Source organism: Pristiophorus japonicus, chromosome 21, assembly GCF_044704955.1.
Source record: "Pristiophorus japonicus isolate sPriJap1 chromosome 21, sPriJap1.hap1, whole genome shotgun sequence".
In the NCBI taxonomy this organism is placed as follows: Eukaryota; Metazoa; Chordata; class Chondrichthyes; family Pristiophoridae; genus Pristiophorus; species Pristiophorus japonicus.
In genome coordinates this window covers 70,965,087-70,989,219 of record NC_091997.1, presented here as the reverse complement: position 1 = coordinate 70,989,219, position 24,133 = coordinate 70,965,087, and the positions used below count along the sequence as shown (strand labels likewise).

Genomic DNA, 24,133 nt, shown 5'->3' with positions numbered 1-24,133 from the left:
CATTCCCTGTATAATTTTGGATACTGCATAGCCACATGCAAAGTAATAGGCTCCCTCTCCCGCCCCCCTGCCCCTCCCCCTCTCCCGCTCCTGCCCCCCCCCTCCCTCCCTCCCACCTTTGGGAGAGCTTACTGTGCTGCACTGCTGTGTTTTCTACTTGCTGGAAACTAGTGGTCCAAGGGTATCAGTCTGGGTGGCACCCACAAAGAAGTGGTTTCAGATTACTCTTGTCTTTCTGTGCACGACCCCTGTACCGATAAAGGAACCACTGTGCATCAACTGTGGCTCAGTGGGGAGCACTCTCTCTTCTGAGTCAGAAGGTTGTGGGTTTAAGTCCCACTCAAGACTTGACCACATAAATCTCGGCTGACATTCCAGTGCAGTGCTGAGGGAGCGCTGCACTGTCGGAGATGCCATCTTTCGGATGAGACGTTAAACCGAGGCCCCCATCTGCCCCCTCAGGTGGACATAGATCCCAAGGCACTATTTTGAAGAGCAGGGGAGTTCTCCCAGGTGGCCTGGCCAATATTTATCCCTCAGTCAACATCACAAAAACAGATTATCTGGTCATTATCACATTTCTGTTTGTGGGAGCTTACTGTGCGCAAATTGGCTGCTGCGTTCCCCACATTACAAGAGTGACTACACTTCAAAATTACTTTATTGGCTCTAAAGCGCTTTGAGACGTCCGATGATCGTGAAAGGCGCCTATATAAATGCAAGTCTTTTAATTCATCTCCAGTCTGTATCGGGGTCAAGCATGATGCAAGTGCAGTGTGCCACTTGGTTCTTGTGGGCTTTATGCAACAGCAAAAATCTAGTCAACTTAACCCTGAGGCCCATAATCTGAATCTAGGGATATCCTTTAGGCCAGCATTTTACAATGTATGGTTTGTAATTTACGTTCTAAAACTCAACTGATCGGTCACAATAGCACAAATGGTTGCGATAGTGGTTGAGGCAGGGAAAAGAGTTGTGAAAAGCTGGCTGGTCTCATTTTTCAGATGGATTTTTATGTAATTTTGTAGTTTCTGGTCTGTCCAACCTGTTTCTGCCACGAGAAAATATCAGTTTGACTCCCTCACTTGTCTGACTTAGTTAAGAAGCCCCATGATTGGTTTAAAAATCAAATTTTAATCCAATCGTAGCTTTATTTCATTTGTTGGATCAGTGGTTTCCCCATGCATTTATTGGTTTCATACTGTGGCACTTGGGAAAACCGATTCTGTAATTGTACAGTTCTACACACAGGTTGACAGCCGCTCACTTGAACCTCTATGCTTGGAGGATTTGGCACAATCTCGATCTCATGACACACTTTCTATACATGTGTAGGTGTGAATGAAGATAACTTGCAAACATTGTCCAACACCGATGTTGTAAAATCTTTTCTTTTTATAAAAAAAAGCCAAAACAGGCAATTCAAGTGTTGGAGATTCTTGCCCTTGAAGGTAGACTTTAAGGATGTCAGAATGGCAGCATTATTGGTTAGTGATGTCATAATTGCATTTGTAAAGGTAATAGAAGGGGAGCTGACAAAAGTGAATTCACAGCCAGGACAGCTAACGTACAGAACGCAACATTCATCAGTAACATTTCACCACGGTGGTCTATGCTTGTGCAGCTGGCATAAGAGAACCAATTTCAACCATGTTAACTCAAGAGCTAGTATTCGGGTGCTGCTTTCCGGTGATCAGAACTAAACAAGTGCCCATGTAAAAAGCATCTTTTGGCTGCCTTTTTTTTTGTAATCTACAATCTTTCCACTTGTGGGGAAGAGTAAAACTAAAGGCTATCAATACAAAATAGTCACCAAGAAATCCAAGAGAGAATTCAGAAGAAACTTCTTTACCCAGAGAGTGGTGAGAATGTGGAACTTGCTGCCACAGGTTGAGTGGTTGAGGCAAATGGTATTCAAGGGGAAGCAAGATGAGCATATGAAGGAAAAGGGACAAGAGGGTTATGCTGGTGGTGCTAGATGAGCAAAGACCAGAGGAGGCTTGAGCGGAGCATAAACCCCGGCATGGACTGCTTGGGGCCGAATGGCCTGTTTCTGTGTTGTATATCCTATGTACTTGTATCTAGACCTGTATTCCACCCTGGATTGCAATAGTGTTTTGTTTTAATTAGTCTTTCTTGGTAGTTTCACTATCTACTCAGTAACATCTCGAAGTCCAGGTGCTTTATCAGGCTGGATTGTCCCTTCAAAGTCTATACTTATGATTCATATACTGGCACTCCAGCACTATCTCTTTGAATAGTTCTAATTATTTTACATGTCATTGGGCTAATGGTCCCAGGGTTGACAACCCACCAGGATTGGTCTGCAGTCTGAGGAATTGCAGCTTAACTTTCTCCTGGTCATTGCTGCAGGCAGCTTAGGAGAAAAATTTTCGGGCTTAATTTCGCCCCCCCCCCCCCCCCCCCCAACCCATTTTCTTGAACACTTCTGTTCATTATAAGTTGTGACACAAGTGAGCAAGGCTATTTATTAAAAAAAGCAAACTAAGCACTCTGGTTTATTTCTAGAGGTATAGATTTGAAAAGTAGGGAAGTTATGCTAAACCTGTATCGAACCTCGGTTAGACCACAGTGTGTACAGTTCTGGTCGCCAGATTATAAAAAGATAGAGATACTGGAGGAGGTTCAGAGGAGATTTACAAGGATGTCAGGAGAAATGTGAGGGTATACACATCGAGGAAAGGATGAACAGGCTGGGTCTCTGGACAGAGTGGATACAGAGCGAATGTTTCCACTTGTGGGGAAGAGTATAGCTAGAGGCCATCAATATAAAATAGTCACCAAGAAATCCAATAGGGAATTCAGAAGAAACTTCTTTACCCAGAGAGTGGTGAGAATGTGGAACTCACTACAACAGGGAGTGGTTGAGGTGAATAGTATCAATGCATTTAAGGGGGAGGCTAGACAAGCATATGAGGGAGAAGGGAATAGAGGGTTATGCTTATAGATTTAGATGGGGAAAGACCGGGAGGGGGCTTGAGTGGGGCATAAACGCTAGCATGGCCTGTTTCTCTGTCATACAATCTATGTAATCCTATAAACATTTTGGAGATGGTGGGGGGCTGTTTGACTGGGTGGAGTGCTTGGAGCTGGAAGGTCATTTGATGAAACCGCCAGGAATATGTCCAACCAGTGTGGCCAGTTTTGAATGGGGTCTGTAATTCAGAACTATAGAAACATAGAATGTGATCCATCAAAATTGGAGTAAAACCAGTGCTTGCATCTCAAATCCAAAAATACTTTGTTTCAAAGAGATGGTTGAGGCGCTTAATTCTAACCAGCACTGACCGCACTTGAAATGTGGGAGTTACAGAATATGCTTGTTCAAATGGTTGGCTGCAAATGCATTTGAAATACAATCTAAAATTATTGTTTATAACCATCTCGCTTGCTTCTATATTTCAGGTCTGATGGTACCAAGCAACCATTAAACCGTTGTGAGGCTTCCCACCCACATCAGCATTTACAGAAGTGCAACATGTCAGAACAGCAGGTAAATGGATCTCCCCTACTGCTTAAGTGCATTCCATTATATTTATTCTCTAGTTGAAAATTTAAACGTCGAGATGCTGGTTGCACCCTCCACATGGGTGAGGAAGAATAAGGACATAAATCTGTTTTATAGTTGACGAGACACGAGCTATCTTGCAACAATTTGTTTTTCATAACCATATGTAGAGCGGGACCTACTTGAGGGAAATGTTTTCATATTCGTTTTAGAATAGGGGGTTGCCCACTTAGAACGGAGATGAGGAGGAATTTCTTCTGAGGGTGTTGAATCTGTGGAATTCTCTACCCCAGTGAGCCTTGGAGGCTGGGTCATTGAATATATTTGCAAGTGGCGATAGACAGATTTTTGATTGGGTAGGAAAGTGGAATTAAGGCCAAGATCAGATCAGCCATGATCTCATTGAATGGCGGAGCAGGCTCGAGGGGCCAAATGGTTTACTCCTGCTCCTATTTCTTATGTTATATTAGTGCCTCTGAAATAAAGCAATTGTAAACTTTTGTGACAGACTGTGTAAAAAAATATTTTCTTACCACCTTAGATGAATATGCATGAGATGGCCTGGTATTTTTGGTGTGTGGAGTGGTGAGGGGGATAGAAAGCAGCGTCAAACATAAGCAATGTGTTCCTCCCCTTTGTTACCACGAGTAAAATTGCATCCAAATTAGTTGCAAAATGGCTGATTCATGGAATAGGAAATTTGGAATGTTTCTTTCCACTTAAATGTTACTGTTTTACCCTGTTAACGGGACTACAGGGAGGCTGCAGTGACGCAATATTCGTGTTTGTTTCAATTTTCAATTGGAAAAGACTATTTTCATGTGTCTTTCTATGCTAAGATCAGTTCAGATTCCTGAAAAGGTTTTGCGTTTTTAAGTAAAGTAGACTACAGATTTTGATTTTTAACGCACCTTTTTTAGATTTGAAGTATATTTTTATTTAATTACCACAATCTCCTCTCGCTTCCTCCCCTACACTAGATTTTTAATTCACCAATTGATTCTTAACCCAATATGGGCAGGATAGCATGGGTGATGGAATTGTCCAAAGATGCTGTTAATGGCTGGGTCTTTTATATCATTGTGATTCTGCTGGATGCAACTACTAAATTATCCTAATCCCAGTTGTAATTCTTTGCTGCTTCACTATGTAGCAGCATGCTCAGTGGTAACATCCTAGAAGCTGGGCAGCTTTAACCTCAAGCTCCAGCTCGTTTTTACATTGGTTTTGCATAAAGTGCTATGTCCTCAATTTCCCTACCTAATGTTGCAACAACTCTTGGGTGTCCCGCTTGTAACTCTTGGCAACTGGTATACTCAGCTGGGCGTGCTGACCGGTCCTGTTTGTGTTTTTATATGTTGGTGGTCATTTCTTTGACCTGATAATCTCCAGTGTTTGGGCTTTTAGATTGTTGGAAAATGTGCTTTGGAAACTGCAATCCTTGGTCTTCAGTTTCTCCCATCTACAAAAGGTGGAATAAAGCAAGGAAAGGGTTTGGAAAAATATTTGAAGAAAAAAATTAAATTTATTAAAAAGGGGACAAAAAGGAAACCAAGGGAAGAAGGTCAGACAGGATAGGAACACAGGAACGGGAGGAGGCCTTTCAGCTCCTCGAGCCTGTTCCACCATTCAGTGAGATCGTGGCTGATCTGCGACCTAACTCCATAAACCCGCCTTTGGCCCCTGTCCCCAAATCCCTTTGGTTAACAGAAAGCTATCCATCTCAGATTTAAAATTAACAATTCATCAACTGCTGTTTGCAGAAGAGTTCCAAACTTCTGCCATCCTTTTGGGTGTAGAAGTGTTTCCTAATTTCACTCCTGAAAGGTCTGGCTTTAATTTTTAGACTCTGTCCCCCTAGTCCTAGACTCCCCACCCAGCGGAAATAGTTTCTCGCCATCTACCCTAGCTATTCACCTGAATATCTTGAAAACTTCAATCAGATCACCCCATAACCTCTAAATTCGAGGGAATGCAACCCTAATTTGTGTAATCTCTTGTAACTTAACCCTTGAAGTCCAGGTATTATTCTGGTAAACCTACACTGCACTCTGTTTAAAACATTTTATTCAACGCTTTGTATTTTGGGGTTAAAGTAACTTCTTCCAACATTGAGTAGTTATATTACTGTGATACTGTTTCAGCATTGCAGGCACTGCAAGTTTACAAAACCAGCTAACCTGGGAAGGCAGTAATTTATTTGGGTTTAATTACAGTATTAAAACTTTAAAGATAATCTGGTTAATGCAAAGATCAACTGTTTGTGCGATTTAAGCTACAAGTCCCAAGGATGTATGGCGCCTTAAATTGCAGCCAATAGCTTGTATGATGTACAGAAATCTACTACTATCTTCAGTAGAACCATGGAAGGTCCAATGGGTCAGATAGCAATGTTTTCGTGAGGGGAGAAAAAGTGGCCTTGTTTGGGCTTGAACTAATTATGGTGTAATGGGAGTGATGTGGGGAAAATGAAGCAATAGCAGAAAAATCTACCTGTGTATTAATAACATGTATCAGATCTCTTGAACCTGTTGACATTACCACGGGTTGATTTGCATTTTGAATGATAAATTCAGATCCAAACAAAAATAGGAAAAATAGTTTGAGCACCTTTGTAGGTAGTCATATTGAAATGCCTTAATTTACGTACCAGAGTTGGAACAGTGCTGCCCATTGAAATGTAATTTGAATGCAAGAACATTGAAGGAGTTCTTAGTTCACCAAAGATCATAATGCCCTCTGTGAACTCTTCATTACAAAACGGGTTGCATGTTGGTTAGATATTGTCTGATTTGTGTTCTCAGTTAGCGATTACATTGGATAACCTATTCTGGTTTTACATTTTTCTTTTTTTGCTTTTTCCTATGCATGTATCTACTGTTCTGTTTCTTGCTTTCTGCCCCCGTCCTCCCAAAAAGTTACTGACTCCTTCCGTGAGTCAGTTCATGTGCAAAACGATTGACCACGTCATAATGAGTTAGCAGCTTAAATATTGATTTGGTTAAAAGGAAATTCAGCAAGAATGAGCTGGATGGCGTAATCTCACTTCCATTGAACTGTGATCTGTATGTTTTAACTTTCAAACTAGTTGTTTAAACGAGTATTTCATTCTGGCTTTATTGAAATAAATTGCGATAATTAAATTGATGTGAGTTCCTGGTTTTCTAAAGCCCGGAGTTCAAAACAGATGGTGTTTAATTTTTAATGACTTGTCTTCTAATCTTAAATATTCATGAGTTTGTTTCGATTCCTTGCCCTCACGGGAAATTGGGAGTGACATGCCTGGGTGCAATCCGATTGTGTCAAGTTGCATTTTTGAATGACCTGATAGGATCACATTTGGTGTCGTATAGCTATCATGGAAATCCTGGATACAATGAAGTTTGGTTTCTTGCACAATTAGTAACGGCTTTTAAAATATTTTAATCTGATCACTATACATAGTTTATTATATAATGCTTTTCAAAGCAACCTTTGCTCTTGTTGGGATGAAGTGCTGAAATCCTAATCTTTATGATAACTGATGTCTTTTTTTCCTTGCAGACAATATGGGCATCAGGCACAGAATGTATAGCCAAATACAACTTCAGTGGCAGTGCAGAACAGGACCTTCCCTTTAACAAGGGCGATGTTCTCACCATTATTTCAGTCACCAAGGTAATAGTGTTCATCAGTGTCCCCGTGGAAACTTGATGAAACCCCATTTTTCAACAATGTTCATTGTTCTTCAGTTATTATTCAAATGTATTTTGATAGCTTGGAAGTTTCTTCACAATTTTTGAATATCACGGAATTAAGCTTGGATTGTAGAATAAGTTGTGGCTGCTTGATGAACTGCCACGCTGGCGTTGCACTTAATGAACCTCTTCCCTCCGCAAAAGATGTGCAATAAAGAAGAAAGTTTGAGGAGCAGCTGAACAATTACATGCATGATTTATCATCCAAAACTGTTTCTTAGGATTTTCTTCATATGCAGTAATTAAACTCTCAATCTTAAAATCATGCCCGCCTTGTGTTTAAAACCAAAGTGATATACGATTGGCGCAACTAGAGATCCTGAGCTTATTGCTCCAATTGGGAATGGAAGAGAAAATTCAGTGAACCAGCAGACACTGATCTATGTTTCTATTAAGCTGATACATATAACATAAGTGCAGGAGCAGGCCATTTGCCCCTTCGAGCCTGCACCACCATTCAATATGATCATGGCTGATAATGCAATTTCAGTACCCCATTCCTGCTTTCTCTCCATACCCCTTGATCCCTTAGGCCATAAGGGTCACATCTAACTCCCTTTTGAATATATCTAACGCACAGGCCTCAACAACTTTCTGTGGTAGAGAATTCCACAGGTTCACAATTCTCTGGGTGAAAAAGTTTCTCCTCATCATGGTCCTAAATGGCTTACCCCTTATCCTTAGACTGTGATCCCTGGTTCTGGACTTCCCCAACATCGGAAACATTCTTCCTGCATCTAACCTGTCCAATCCTGTCAGAATGAAATGGGTCTGCTCATTTCTTCATACGAGTAAGGCTCTTTATTTTCAGTGTTACTTCCCAAAAAGTTTGTAATGAGGGAAGCGCAAGGGATTGCATGATTTTGCCAAAAAATGCACCTTTTATTCACTTGGCTTCCTTTATTGATTGTATAGTTTTTAAATGTACTCACCATTCATTTTTGGTCCAGTCTTCACCTAATCTTTCTGCTGGTGGGAGGACTAGCTTCCAGACCCAACCCTGTGGCTGATGTGGAGTGCAGCGGTGACTGAGCGACACAATAATCCTTTGGATTATGCCTACATCATGTGGCTTATTGGTTTGCTATCCTTTGAGATAATTACAGATGAGGAAGGCCATTTGATCCATTTAATTCATCCATCCTTTAAACATTTTGCAGCACCCAATTTAATTGGGATTGTCCTATGAGGTGAGATTGAGCAGCCTAGGCCTATATTTTCTAGAGTTTTAAAGAATAAGAGGTGATCTCATTGAAACATGCAACTTTCTTACAGGGTTTGACAGATAGATGCAGGGAGGATGTTTCCCTTGGCTGGGGAGTCTAGAACCAGGGGTCACAGACTCAGAATAAGGGGCCGGCCATTTAGGACTGAGATGAGGAGAAATGTCTTCACTCAGAGGGTGGTGAATCTTTTGAATTCTCTACCGCAGAGGGCTGTGGAGGCTCAGTCGTTGAGTATATTTAAGACAGGGATCGATAGATTTTTGAATATTAAGGGATATGGGAATAGTGCAGGAAAGTGGAGTTGAGGTAGAAGATCAGCCGTGATCTTATTGAATGGTGGAGCAAGCTCGAGGGGCCGAATAGCCTACTCCTGTTCCTAATTCTTGTGTTTCTTAAATGGCACTAGTTTTTGCCTTCACTGCTCTAGCTGGGAGTCCATTTAACATGCTAATCACTCTTTGTGCTAATATCAGCCCTAAATTTGCCTTTTTTAGTAATGGATCTGGTGTCCCTCTGTCCTACTCACTCTCATTTAATATTCTGGATGCACCCTTCTAAATCCAAGATGCCAATGCTAGCATTTGCATTCCTGTTAAAGGCTCTGTGCTGGCCGAGTCCTAGCCAGTACTGACTTGTGTGTAGGTGCTGGGATCTGCATCCAGCAGTGAGAATGATGCTTATAATTGCCTCATGAGTGGGCGAACTGCAGCAGGACCTACTTGAGCATGACCGGACACCCATGGCTATTTAAACATCGGTAGGGCTACCACAGGGTGATGTAATGTGCTCATTTAAATGTCCTAGACTGAAGCAGGAAGCAAGTTCATGTGAGTGAATCACAAAAAGCGGATTGTGAAAAAAGTAACTTGAATGTGAGAGCAGTGCGTACAAGATGTTGCTCTAGTTAACATTTGGGAGGGAGTCCTGTGAAGCCTTGTCGTTGAAGATAGCTGTCTGTTTTCACTAAAGCTAATTCAAGGAGTCTACCTATGGTGGAAGTGCTGCCAACTGTACTTGGTGCTGATGAATTATGAGTCCTTGATAGGAAACAGAGATGAGTAGGAGAAATTTAAAGGGGTTAGATGAGGGTTAAAGGAGGAGCTTCAAATAATCGTAACACCAGCCTTCTGTAAATACAAGAGCATATTGGTCTTCAATAAGTCTAGTTTGCCAAATCATACAAAAATGTTAAATACTTCTGTTCAAATTACTTGCCACGTGGATTGTGTGTCGTAAGACTTTGGAAGAAACACTTAATTCTAACTGCATGCAAAGGTCAGTACGTGCTTTCAGAAGTCACGGTTCTTGTGCATTGATCTGTTAACAGTTGAACACAATTTTCCGCTGTTAAGACTCTTTGCATTGATCCTAACTGCATTGCTGTTTTTAGGTACGGTTATAATTTTTGCACTTTCTCTCAACACTTAACTCATTCACAGCAAAAAGGTAGTTTCCGTAAGCAAACTTGAGCCTGTTATGAACTGAAACCCTCACCCTTATGAGTGAGGTGGATGGGATATTGTCACCATTTTTTACCACCGAATAAAGCACTGAAGAATACGTGGGTCTTGCCCCTATGAAACGTGGTAAATATTATCATCTGACCATTGTACGTTGTCCAATTTATTTACAATAAAATAAGTGCACAACATGTAACTAGAAATGGTGTACTTGACCAACTCGGTACTTTAAAAATTATATATATTAAGTTTGAACTCCGTAGCTCTTTCCATAATCTTTTAACTGTCTCTAATGAAGTGCTAATGGTGGTAATTCCATCTTTGGTTGTCTCTTGGTAAGGCAGTGTGAGGCAGAGAACTAAACATGACATAATAAAACTTGGGTACAGTTTTCTGGGACTCCCCAGCAATGGACTTCACCAGCCAAGGGGAAAGGGTCCTTCCTGCTGCTCAAGCGATTAAGAGCTAGAAATTCACAAACGGTAATTTTTCGCCAAAATTACTGTGTTCACTTCGCTGCTGTTAGTAGGCTGAATATTCAGCCTTTAATTTGCGCAGCAGTAAAAAATCGGTGTTGCATGAGTATTCACGGCGCAAACTGAATTTTGGCAACTTTAGTCTGAGGCCCATAGCGCTGAGAGGGACCTTGGGAGGGGGAAAAAAACACCAAAAGAAATTGGGGAAAAAACACACACAAAATTCACAAAATCCTTAACAACAAAATTACTGAAAAATAATTAAAAAATAAAAACTTTAACTTGCCCTTTTTGCAGGTCTTTATACTTACCACTGCTGGCAGGGCTGCAACGCAGGTTTTGCCCTGTCGGTATTCTGGGTGCAGAATACGGGTGTGGAGCCAAATTTCGGGCGAAAATGCTATTTCAGGTCTTGCACAGCGGCACTCCTCTCCCCAGTGGTACGTGGTAAACTCCGTCGCAAAAAGATGCCCGTAGTTCCCGCCGACCAGTTTTTCACCAAATATCACCAAAAACCTGGTCGCAAAGTCGGCAAATTTATATAATACGATTGAAAACTTAGTGAACGCTGGTCTCTTGCCTGTCTAGTGCATTATGCTTTTAATACTAACCACATTCGAAGTTGCATTTTGTCCAACCACTGGAGGTTTCAACTGTGACGGATGAGTTCGACCTACTTGCCTCAGTCTGTAAACTTGCATGCATTAATATCTGAATAGTAAGTTAACATCTCAAAGATTGAGCCGAGCTAAAGCAATGTTTAAACTTTAAATCACAATCTTTAATTCAAATTACTTTCAAGCTCCATAAACGTGATATAATGCTGACATTTGAGGCATGATTAAACTCTACAAGAGTCTTTGCTCTTCAAGGTGAGCATCGTGGAAGATAATTGTACCTCCATGTTCTGAAGTCTTTCATTTGGTCACCCACTGGTCAGTATTTTGATATCCCAGTGCTTTGGGAACTGGCTGACAGTAGATTAGCAAATCTTCACCACATCAAAAGCCAGGATTTAAACTGATGGGATGAAAATCTCTAAGTGAAAGCAGTTTGGGTAGTCTCAACTAGTTTCCCAATAGCCTTGAATCCGCAGCATTAATTAGTGGTCTCAGTCAAAGGATAACTAAAGCGGGAATTAGAAATATCATTAGGGCGTGCTTTTATGAGACTTGGGTTTAGGCACCTTGAGTAAAAGTGTCCCTTCGTGTGGAACCTGGCCTTGGGAGTGTTTGATGTTGATGCTAAGTGCGACCAGTGGATAAGAAGCTAATATTCCATACTACAGCCACCCTCAAATTTAAAACTAGCGTGCCTTCAGATTTACCATGTTCGTTGGATATAGATGTGGCCCTTATGGCTAAAGGGATCAGGGGTATGGTGAGAAGGCAGGAGTCGGGTGCTGAAGTTGCATGATCAGCCATGATATTGAATGGTGGTGCAGGCTCGAGGGGCCGAATGGCCTGCTACTACACCTCTTTTCTTTGTTTCTATGTACCAAGTTCTTGGAACTCAAACTAATTCAGGGTACTACCAGCTCAGTATTCCAATTGGAAGAATATTGAGATGCACTGGCCACTGCATCCTGAACCTAATAGAAACGTTACAACTTGTTTGGATTGTAGATGGCCAGTATTGTGAACAAAGATTATATCTGAAAAGGGAAGAGCATCTTTAAATGCCCAGTACTGATTCTGTTGTAACCTTATTCCAAAGTGCAAGTAATGTACTTGGCAAAGAGTTTAGCAAGATCAACTATTCGTGTAGTTCAGACCTGTGGACGTGTGTCTCTCCATCTGTGTCTAATGTTAGTTCCTCGCATATGTTCTTCACGTGAAGAGGACTTAAGCGGATATTTTCTTGTTGAAGCTCCGCAATGTGCATGTCCTGTATAATGTACCTGTACTGCCACTGAGCAACTCAGTTTGTTGTCTCCTGCTTTTGCCACTTTTAGGATCCAAACTGGTACAAAGCAAAGAGCAAAGTTGGTAAAGAAGGTATCATCCCTGCGAACTATGTCCAGAAGAGGGAAGGAGTCAAGTCTGGTGCAAAGCTTAGCCTTATGCCGTAAGTAGATGATGTCTGCTTTTGCATCATAATTAATGATCTGAAACTCGCACTATTATTGTTACTTTTTTCCGTTCCAAAAATTTGGGGCAAAGAGCGAATTCTTGGCCAATATTACTGGAAATATTTAAACCTACAATCTTTATGATTCAGGAGCATTCTGTGTCTTGATTTAAATGTACTTGGATCATTCAATTCATTAGACTAGGGCTGTTCAACTCAATTTAGATAGGGGGCCTGACACTGGCCATATTTATTTGGTTATTTGGTAGAATTGGCAAGGATTTCGCCTGTTTGGGTGTAAAACGGGCACAGTATGTACCAAATTCTGGGTGCAGCATCCTACACCTAATCTGCTCTATTGGCATAGCTACCACATTGGCCCTTGCTGTTTTTTTGGCGTATCTGGCGGCTGGCTAACATCAGCGTTGGGTCTATTTAAATATGCAAGGAAAGGTCCTGCAAAATAGTGAAACTCGGTAACAAAGGCATTGAAGCTGATAGTAATTGCTGTTCTCAAGTCAGCAGCATGGGTTCAGTTGAGGCAAAATGACGACTTTATTTTAAATTAAAACATTGAATTCATTTTGTTTTATTTGTTCATGGGATGTGGGTGTCGCCGGCAAGGCCGGCATTTATTGCCCATCCCTAATCACCCCTTGAGAAGGTGGTGGTGAGCCGCCGCCTTGAACCGCTGCAGTCCGTGTAGTGAAGATACTCCCACAGTGCCGTTGGGAAGGGAGTTCCAAGATTTTAACCTAGCGATGATGAAGGAACGGCCGATATATTTCCAAGTCAGGATGGTGTGTAACTTAGCGAGGAACTTGCAGGTGGTGGTGTTTTCATGCGCCTGCTGCCCTTGTCCTTCGAAGCGGTAGAGGTCGCGGGTTTGGGAAATGCTGCCGAAGAAGCCTTGGCGAGTTGCTGCAGTGCAACTCGTAGATGGTATGGTGGTGGATTGGGTGCCAATCAAGCAGGCTGCTTTGTCCTGGATGGTGTTGAGCTTATTTATCATTAGTGATGTAAATTATGGAAATAGAAGCATATCAGTGGATTTCAGCACTGACATATTTTTGTCTCGCAAGATTTATGGATTTGTATCATTTTGAAATCCTAGCCACTGAGTCAGTCTCCCCATCCAGTCCCATATTTCAGCTGTCCCTTGTTTGGCAGACCCTACACCACAATCACAAAATCATGAGCACATTTTAATTTTTCTTTAAAATTAGTGAAACTCCCTGGGTTTTTCTCCCTTTTAAAGCTGCTTTTTTGGTGCACTTGCTGAGGCTGCTGCACCTGGCTTTTCAGAAAGTGCAGGACCCCATGCCCACCTCACATATTCTACCCCAGTTCTTTTGACCCCCCCATTCCCTCGTCTCCATCTCTTCCCTGAGCGCTCTCCTCAGCCTCCAGTCCCCAGAGTCACGAACTCCCAAGCCCTCCTGATCCCTAATCTCACTGTCTTGCACCCTGCTCCTGCTCCCTCTCCCACTCCTCCACCAGGTGTTTCCATTTCAGTCACCCCCCCAAGTGTGTGCTCCCTTTGTGCCAGCCGGATCAGTGGCATCACGGAGCAGGGGGCTGCTACGGAGCAAAATTTAAAAGTTCCAGCACTCCCTCAGCACTTCCATGCACCATTGTGGGATACTCCTCAACTCCTGGGTAAAACTCTTTCCTGGGCTGATCTCAGCCCATTGGCTGTACGTTTAACACCCCTGGATTAGACCATGAATTTCATATCTGCAACAAATGTTTTTTTTCAATCCATTCTCATCCATGTACCGAGTATAGAGTTGGCATCTTAGCACGTAGGTATGATCAACTAATTTTCAAGACTAAACATTTTTTAAACAAGCTAATTTTAAAGAGCATTACTTGGGTATGTATGGGGGTAGTGGCATTAAATATTCAATAGAATGGATTATTATAAAAATAAATTGGTTACTCACAGTACAGTCAGCACTACTTTCGTGTTAGATGTATGAGAATCTAAACAAAAAAAATCTTATTCAATTGCTTTGTTTCAACTCTGAAAAATGGAGAATTACTTCTAAAATTCAGATTTTCTCCCTTTTCCTGAAAGCAAATGACTGAAGGCATGCATGTTTAACCCATTACATCTTGTTAAAATATTTATTGTGTCACTGGATAGTGTTTGGTGGGGAAGGGGGTGGGGTGGTCTAAGACTCTGTTCTCTCCTCCTCCGCCGCCCCCCCCCTCCCTGCAAGCCAAAGGAGCTGATGCAATTCTGTCTGCCTGTTCAGCTGGATGGTAGATCCCATGGCACTACTTGAACAGCTGGTCTTCTGGCCAACATTTACCTTCAACCAACACTAACAAAAAGCAGACTAACTAGTTATTCATTTCATTCTTGTCTGTGGGTTCCTGTGTGCAAATTGACTGCTATTTGCATACACAGTAGTGGCCATGTTTCAAAAGTAATTCTTGAGTAGTCAAGTGCTGTAACCCTATGCAAATACAAATTCTGTCTCTTTCTCAGTTTTTCCTCACATTTGCTTTCTCTCACTTTGCCTGTCTTTCTCCCTCTTACACTCTGTCTTGTATCTGATCAGTACTTATTTAGTGGGAGATGCAGTTATGAGATCCAACTTGTGTTGTTGGCTGCACAGTGCTCTGATCAACAAAGGAACTCCTGAAACTGGGCTTTGTGCACTGGGTGGAGATCGGTTTGCAGCCGTGCCCTCCAGCTTTCTATTGCCAATGTTTGCATGTACAACTACTTGGCAATAATGCAGAAGGGATAGTTTTACCGCACCGAAGAAGAGACTAATTTGCTTGGCGGAGGAGAGAAAGATGCAATCTCAGAAGGCAGTTGGCCTTGTTTGTCTTTGCTTTGTTGATGGACAGCTATAGTCTTTCCACCAATTAATGTTTGGCTGGCTGCTTGTTCCCATGATTCACACACGCAGCAGTTGCAGTTCTGTTATTTTCAGCTTATTAACTCTAGTAGAAACGAGTGCTACAAACCTCTAGGGGTTGAAATTGGGCTGTGGACGTTGCCTGTTACTGCTGGCGGTAGGCAGCAAACAATAAAAATCTTATTCAATTGCTTTGTCTCAACTCTGGAAAAATGGAGAATTACTTCTAAAATTCAGATTTTCTCCCCCTTTTCCTGAAAGCAAATGACTGAAGGCATGCATGTTTAACCCATCACATCTTGCTGATAAAATATTTATCGTGTCACTGGATAGTGTTTGGTGGGGAAGGGGGTGGTCTAAGATTCTGTTCTCTCCGCCGTCATTAAGCGTTGTCCACGTCCCGGCTGAAATTGAGTCGGCTCTTTGGCAGAGGCGCCAAGAGGCAACGCTGGGCCGGCTAACGCCGCCCGCATGGTGACGTCATTCAGCATACAGCGCCTCTGTCGCGATATTTGCTTTGTAGGGCTGCCATACGGGCAGGCGGCTGTACAGCCTGAAAAAGTTGTCAGCGGATCTCTGGCACAATCGCCCAGAAATGAAGATAAGTTTTTCTCTTTTTTGCAACTTTTCATTAGTCTTAAGAGCGGGGAAGTGTTTGTGTGTGTGTGTGGATCGGAGAAGTTTGTTTTTTTTTTCTTTCTTCCCTTTGCTTCCCATTCTTTTTCCTAGCATGGCCGCAGCTTCCCGTTGCAAAATTTAGTAGACCTAATGAGCTCCTGCCCGAGGATGAGTGTGCAACGCCACTTTTTAGCGCTGCTGTCTCATCTTTGGGTATAAAAACTGAATTTGACACAAAAACAGCGGTACCGAATTTCGACCCCTTAGCGTGTAGAAAAATAGTAATTACGAGAGTTTTTATAGTGCACGAGTCTTGCATTTATTTTTATTAATTAATATTCGTTATTCTGTAGAGCCTATCTTCGAATGGAAAACGTAATATGGTAGGGTGTATCCAATGCTTGGGGGGGGGGGGGGGGGGGGGGTGGGATTATGGTTTAGATCCAGCCCTTAATGGGTATTCAATCTTGTTTTGGCGATGGGGAAGACCCAAGACCACCAGTACAGTGGGCAGAAGAATTCAGTAATACAGGTATTGTTGGAATTATATGCAGTCTCCTCCAAGGCTTCGGCCCTCAAATTACCAGCTAGTACATAACCAGCTCGCATTAATCAGCGAACAGTCAAACTCTGAATTTATACCGATGAGCAGAGTGTGTGTTGATTTTAAGACCAACGGCTAATTTCCTTCGTGGTCAGGCACACAAGACAGAGCACCAACACTTTTAAAATGCATTCCTGGTTAAAGGTGTAAGCGCTAGAGAATGGACAAAGTGGGGAAGCTTTCAGGAGGTTGTCCATTCAGGCAGGCTGATTAACCATTGGGGTTTCCAGCAGGCCCTTCAGTATCGACAAAGCACTGGTGGTCTGGGATTTGCTCATGTGGGCTCCTTGTATTAACCAGGCCGAGGACGCATTCTCATGGGGAGGCCGGGGTGGGGGGAGGTGGGAAAGATTTGAGACCTTTCTTGGAAAATTTGCTCAGTAAGTGGTTCAGACAAGTATTGACAATGTGGCCCAGACCATCTATTATTCTCTCCTTGTCCGAAGGGCAGCCAGAATTGATTTTGGGAATGGGCTGCTATTGTTTTCATTCAGCTAGCTTTTAAGAGACCAACTTGTGACATTCAGCTGATAAATATACCATAAAGCTAATTACTCTGCTGCAGGGCCAGATACATTCTGTGGTAATAGCTGCTGAGTGAGACGTTGCGATTGATTTTTCTGGAATTTGACAACCGTAGACTGCAGTTTGAAGGGGAAAACATGATATCTTTGCTCATATGCGGCGGCTTTTAATGGATAAAGTCCCAGACCCATGTGCTTGTAATGTAATGTGATCCCGTATCCAAAAGGCCTTCTATCAGCTCGCTTGTTCTAACGAGCGGTTTGTGAGTAGAGGTATATAAAAGCACCACTTTATCTTCATTTAGAGAGGGGTAGTTGGTTGACTGCATTCTGAAACATTTATTGCCATTCAGTTTCGAATATGCAAATCCATCTCAATCGGTTGCTGTTACGTGCACTGCATACTGTACTGTGACTTTCAGTAAAGGGGAACTTAATGCATTTAAAAAAAAATAACGGAACAAGCGTCTTTCTGACTCAGCTAAAATTCAGTACTGCTGTTTTTGAGGCGGTGTCACTGCCTGAGTGCTGAATTTACTGATGGGCGTTGGGTGCAAGCTCCAACTGCCAAATTCAGTTTTTACACCCAAAGATGAGAGCGATACCAAAAAGTGGCATTGCGCACTCATTCTCTGGCGGGAGCTCAGGAGGCCGACTGAATTTCGCAACAGGAGGCTGCTGCCATGCTAGGGAAAAAAAAACTGGGAAGAAAAAAAACGAAAACTTCTCCGATCCCCACACACTTCCCACTCTTAAAGCTAATGAAAACATGCAGAAATAAATAGAGAAAAACTTAGCTTCCTTTCTAGGCGATTCCACCAGAGAACAGTTCTTTAGCCACCACTTTTTTTTTTCAGGCTGTACGACCGCCTGCCAGTATGGCAGCCGTGCAAAGAAAATATCACGTCAGAGGCATTGTATGCTGTATGACGTCACCATCACAGGCAGTCCCTTGAAATCGAGGAAGACTTGCTTTCCAACCACCCAAGAACTCACTTTGAGTGAACAGTCCAATGCGGGAATTACAGTCTCTCACAGGTGGGACAGACAGTCGTTGAGGGAAGGGGTGGATGGGGAGTCTGGTTTGCCGCATGCCCCTTCCGCTGCCTGCGCTTGTTTTCAGCATGCTCTCGGTGACGAGACTCTGCTCAGCGCCCTCCCGGATGCTCTTCTTCCACTTAGGGCGGTCTTTGGCCAGGGACTCCCTGGTGTCGGTGGGGATGTTGCATTTTATCAAGGAGGCTTTGAGGGTGTCCTTGAAACGTTTCCTCTGCCCACCTGGGGCTCGCTTGCCGTGTAGAAGTTCTGAGTAGCGCACTTGCTTTGGGAATCTTCTGTCAGGCATGTGAACAATGTGGCTCGCCCAACGGAGCTGGTCGAGTGTGGTCAGTGCTTCGATGTTGGCCTGAACGAGGACACTAACGTTGGTGCGTCTGTCCTCCCAAAGGATTTGCAGGATCTTGCAGAGACAACGCTGGTGGTATTTCTCAAGTGTTTGCGGTGTCTACTGTATATGGTCCACATCTCTGAGCCATACAGGAAGGCAGGTATCACTACAGCCCTGTAGACCATAAACTTGGGTGCCAGATTTGAGGGCCTGATCTTCGAACCCTCTTCCGAAGGCTGCACTGGCGCACTAGAGACAGTGTTGAACCTCGTCATGGATGTCTTCCCTTGCTCCCGAGGTGTGGAAAGTGGTCCACGTTGTCCAGGGCCGCGCCGTGGATCTTGATGACTGGGAGGCAATGCTGTGTGGCGGGGTCAGGTTGGTGGAGAACCTTTGTCTTACGGATGTTTAGCGTAAGGCCCGTGCTTTCGTACGCCTCGGTGAAGATGTTGACTTTGACTTGGAGTTCAGTCTCTGTGCGCAGACAGAAGTGTCGTCCACGTACAGTAGCTCGATGACAGAGGATGGGACAGTCTTGGATCTGGCCTGAAGGTGTCGAAGGTTGAACAGGTTCCCAATGGTTCTATAGTTTAGTTCCATTCCAGCGAGGAGCTTGAGTGAGGTGGAGCATTGCAGCGAGGGAGATAAATAGGGTTGGCGCGATGACTCAACCCTGCTTGAACCTGGTCCAGACGTGGACTGAGTCTATGGTGGATCCGTTGGTCAGGATCATGGCTTGCATGTCGTCGTGGAGCAGGCGGAGTATGGCGACAAACTTTTGGCAGCAGCCAGAACGGAGGAGCACGCTCCATAGTCCCTTACGGTTGACAGTGTCAAAGGCCTTTGTAAGGTCAAAGAAGACCATGTACAAGGGTTGGTGCTGATCCCTCCATTTTTCCTGCCGTTGTCGTGCTGTAAAGATCATGTCCGTTGTGCCCCCTAGTGGACGGAATCCACACTGTGACTCCAGGAGGAGCTCCTTAGTCACGGAGAAGACAGTTGAGGAAGATTCTGCCGATGATCTTCCCATGGCTGGTAACAGGGATGACGTCATTACGTGGGTGGCGTTAGCTGGTGCAGCGTTGCCTCTTCACGCCTCTGCCAAAGAGCCGACTCAATTTCAATCGGGGTGTGGACGCCACTCAACGACAGCGGTTGGCGTTTGCCGGCGGTAACGGGCGGTGTCCACAACCCAATTTCGACCCCTAAATGTTGAAAACTGTGTGCATTACAAAATTGTAAGTAAATTCATTACATTTTTGCATGTCTTATCCTTTTCATGCAAAATGCAATTGCTGCAGCAACTGGACTTCAGTTCTTAGCTTGGTTGCTAATACAAGGAATTATTTTCCCTGCTCATCCCCCAAACTATACTAAAATATTGAATGTCAAATATGTTGGAAACTATGATATCCATATTGTTGCTCGCTCTTTGACAGCTACTATATTTTCTGTCACCGCTGAAATATTTTGAGTAGCTTCCAAACTGCTAATAGAATTTTAGACCCTGGAGGCTCATTTGCAAAGGAACATTTCCCTTTTAAATATTCATCTATTCTTACAATGCAGAGTGTCTACTGTCTCCTGATGCTGTCAATGCTAGATGCCTTACTTGGGATTATGTATGTCGACTTGCTTGCCTTGGTTGGCCAGAAGAGCATTGGTGTAATCAAAGATGAGGGTTTCAGCAGCTGAGGTCGGTCGGGGTGGTGGTAGTCGATGTTGTGGAGGTGTAAGTCAGGATGTGATGGAATACTCTCCATTTGCCTGGATGAGTGTAGCTCTCACAACACAAGAAGCTCGACGCCATCCAAGACAAAGCAGCCCACTTGATTGGCACCCCATCCACCACCTTCAACATTCACTCCCTCCACCACCGGCGCACATTGGCTGTAGTGTGTACCATCTACAAGATGCACTGCAGCAACTCGCCATGGCTTCTTCGGCAGCGCATCTACCACCTAGAAGGACAAGGGTGGCAGGCATGTGGGAACACCATCACCTGCAAGTTCCCCTTCAAGTCACATGCCATCGTGACTTGGAAATATATCGGCCGTTTCTTCATCGTCGCTGGGTCAGAATCTTGGAACTCTCAACAGCACTGTGGGAACACCTTCACCACATGGACTGCAGCGGTTCAAGAAAGCGGCTCACCACCACCTTCTCAAGGGGCAATTAGGGATGGGCAATAAATGATGGCCTTGCCAACGACACCCACATCCCATGAATGATTTTTTTTAAAGTAGGTGATCTTTGTGATTTGAATAGCAATTGCTGGTTAACAGCCTCAGCCTGAGACACTGGTCAGAGGGGATATGGAATTGGTGGCAAGGGTATAGAGTTTATGGAAGGGGCTGAAAATGATGGCTTTTGTCTTCCCAATATTTAACTGGAGTAAATTGTGACTCATCCAAGACTAGTTGTTGGGCAAGCAATCTGACGAGAGTTAGTGTAGAGGTCACGATAAGTGGTAGAGGTAGATCTGGGTGTTGCCAGCTTACATGTGGAAGCTGCCCCCATGTGTGCAGATGTTGCTGAGGGGCAGCATGTAGATTAGGAAAAGGAGGAGACTGAGGATTAGATGCTTGGAATTCTAAAGTAATGATGCCTAAGTGGTTAGAGAAACCAATACTCGAGATGCTCTTCCTATGATTCAATAGGTAACAGTAGAACAAAGTGGAGGGCAGTCTTGCTGAGAGGAAATAGAGGAGGACTGTTTGCTTGATCATGCCAAAGACTGCAAAGAGGTGGAGGAAGGAAATTGCATCACAGCCACAGACAAAAAGAATGTCAATTCTGACTGTGGTTAGGGCCGTTTTGCTATTGTGGCAGGGGAGGAAACCCGATTGGAGAGATTCAAACATGGAGTTGCGGGAAACATGAGCACGAATTTGGGAAGTTCCAACGTGTTCAAGGACTTGAGAGGAACTGGAGATGGGGTGGTAGTTTGCAAGATTTGAGTTGAAGGTATTTTTTTTAAATGGTGGATTTGAAAGGGAAGGGGGACTGCCTCTGATACGGAACCATTGACAATGTCAGCTAGCGTGTTGTTGAAAAAGGAATGTAGGGGGTTGGTTTTGGGGGGGGCTAGGGAAGAGAAAAAGGTAGTAGAGGCATACTTAGTAGTTTATAAATTCCAAATTCTTGAGCTTTTTATAGTCCAGAAATTTACTCATCAAAATTGCTATATACATCATCAGATTCTTGAAATAAGAATGTGTTGCTCTACTAAGAATTGTGTGGCCTGTTAGACGCTGTAATGTTTCTGCAGTGCTAAAGTGCTCAGGCTACTTGCTGACTCCATCTGCAATTGGTTTCAGATCCTTGGCCCAATTCATTTTTAATTCATTCAAAATGAAGAGCATTTTTTGGTAAATCAGAATATTACATTGTGGATTTTCGTGGCGTGACTGTCTCGTAACATGCCGGAAAGCCACAACAAAAACTTGCGTCATAAAAATATCAGTCCTTCCATATCTTGCTACTTTCAAAAAAAAAAATTAGAACTTGAGTCTAACAAGTCCGAATCTATTCAAATTACAGGAAGTTAAGAATTGGAGAAATGGAGGGAATGGTGCACTTGTGTAAGGGAAAACAAATACAATAGTATTGCTTGTCCACTTCCAAATTTAAGTAGCTGGCTTTAGTGTTGTGCATTGAGGTGTTGTAACAAAGGGTGGGGGCATTTAAAAGGCTGCGTTAAACGAACTGCAGCAGTTCAAGAAGGTGGCTCACCACCACCTTCCCAAGGGCAATTGGGGATGGGCAATAAATGCTGGCTTTGCCAGCTACGCCCACATTTCATGAACAAATAAAAAAAAAAAACCCACGTAATTTGGTGACAGCAATACTTCAGCTCTCCAGGACAAGATCGTGCAAGAAAGAATGATGCTGTTTTGTGTCCAAAGTGTTTGTTCTGGAGAGCGGCTGGTTAGAAATTTCTGCGGTTAACTGTTGTCCATCACGTACTCTATTCTAATATCGCCTTCTGATCTGTGTTCGTCTATTGCAGCTGGTTTCATGGAAAAATCACTCGTGAGCAAGCTGAGCGGCTACTATATCCTCCTGAAGATGGTTTATATTTAGTACGAGAAAGTACCAACTATCCTGGGGACTACACACTGTGTGTGAGCTGTAGTGGGAAAGTGGAACATTACCGAATCATTTACTCCTCCAGCAAACTCAGCATCGACGAGGAAGCTTACTTTGACAACCTGATGCAATTGGTAGAGGTTAGCATGATTTTTAACAACTTTTTGTGTTTGTTTTATTGTATAAGCTCCATGCTTTGTGGGCGCAGTCTGCTTTTCAGAATAATCACGATATAATTTTAGCGTATCTGCATTATTGGGAGTATTGAATTTCCTAGGTAACTTTGAAAATGTGCCTGCTATTTCAGAATTGAATATGTAATATTCAAAACCTAAGAGTGTGATGAACTAGAATTACAAGAACCGAGGTAATGCAAAGGCTTTAAAAGTTTGTAATAAACAGAGGGAAAATTTGCGGTCGGATGTTTTCTGACGTGCAAAAAAAAAAAATCTACTCATTTACTTGGTGGTCCGGGAGATATGGAGACTCTCGCTCCTGGGCCCCTCCGGATACCTGCAGGTAGAGCCTATGTACCCTAGGGGGAGCAGGCAGTTCGCAAGCGCCCCTGGGATCACATGGGCCGGCCCAACCAATCATAGAAGGGAATCTCCATTCATAGTTATGGGGTTTCCGTTTGTACGGAACTCCCGTAAGTATGAATGGAGATCACTTTTTAAAAAAAAAATACACTAACACATGAAATAACTAAAAAAAAAACATTTTAAAATGAATTAAAATGTCATTTTAATTAAATATTTTAAACAAATTCAATTCTTTGAAGAGAAAATTGTTTTAATGGGGCTAAAAATAAACTTACCTTATTGAGCAGGGTTTTTAATGTATAAATGAGTGATAACATTTTATTTTTCTATTTTTTTAAAAATGCTTACGCCTGGTAAAAATAGGCCTTACGTTCCTGCTTTTACCAGGTGTAAGAATTTAAAGGGCATTTGCTGGACAGAGGTTGGGCAAATACTCTGCGCCCGCGGAGGCCCTTTTCTTTTGGATTCGTACGATCTGACGAGGATTCTTGACTGATCGCAAGCTCTGGGTTTCAGCGCATGCGCAGTGAATGCCTTAACCCGGCACCTCGTACGCACCTGTAGGGGCCGCAAATTCAGCCCCATTGTTTTCCCAACTAATTCCAAGTCTTACAATTGAAACTTGTTCTGGACTATGCCACAAGTTGTTCTCCTGGCAAATTCTCCACTCGGCCAATTCTCCTCCGATCTGTGTGGCGTTGATTACTGTCAGGTTCATGAGTGCGCTGTGGGTCTAAAAGCTGCATGTAGAGGCTTGTATGTGCACCTAAAAGACGGTTTTGCAGGTTTCCCAATATTTCCAGCTGTATGGAATTGAAATGGCATATTTTAAATTTGTTGTCTGGTAATTTTGTGTGCATGAAGTCCCAGATGGTTTGTTCTACTCACCAAATGTCTCCACTCCGTGTCTCGCATGTGAATGTAATATTTGGGCTGAAATACCGCCGGAATTTAAGCATCCTCTGACTTGTATTTCCGAGGTGTGCTGTAAA

The 24,133-nt window shown here is 43.1% G+C and overlaps 1 protein-coding gene across 5 annotated transcripts in view; it reads left to right on the top strand.

The window, feature by feature from the left end:
- Positions 1-24,133, top strand: part of csk (C-terminal Src kinase) — a 139,960-nt gene that overhangs the window by 82,878 nt on the left and 32,949 nt on the right. For all 5 annotated transcript variants that reach the window (XM_070865044.1, XM_070865045.1, XM_070865046.1 and 2 more), the window contains 4 exons: positions 3,427-3,514; positions 7,073-7,186; positions 12,383-12,495; positions 22,520-22,739. In XM_070865044.1, the coding sequence (XP_070721145.1) occupies positions 3,500-3,514; positions 7,073-7,186; positions 12,383-12,495; positions 22,520-22,739 (462 nt within the window). In that variant the 5' untranslated portion in view covers positions 3,427-3,499. The remainder of the gene's footprint in view (positions 1-3,426; positions 3,515-7,072; positions 7,187-12,382; positions 12,496-22,519; positions 22,740-24,133) is intronic.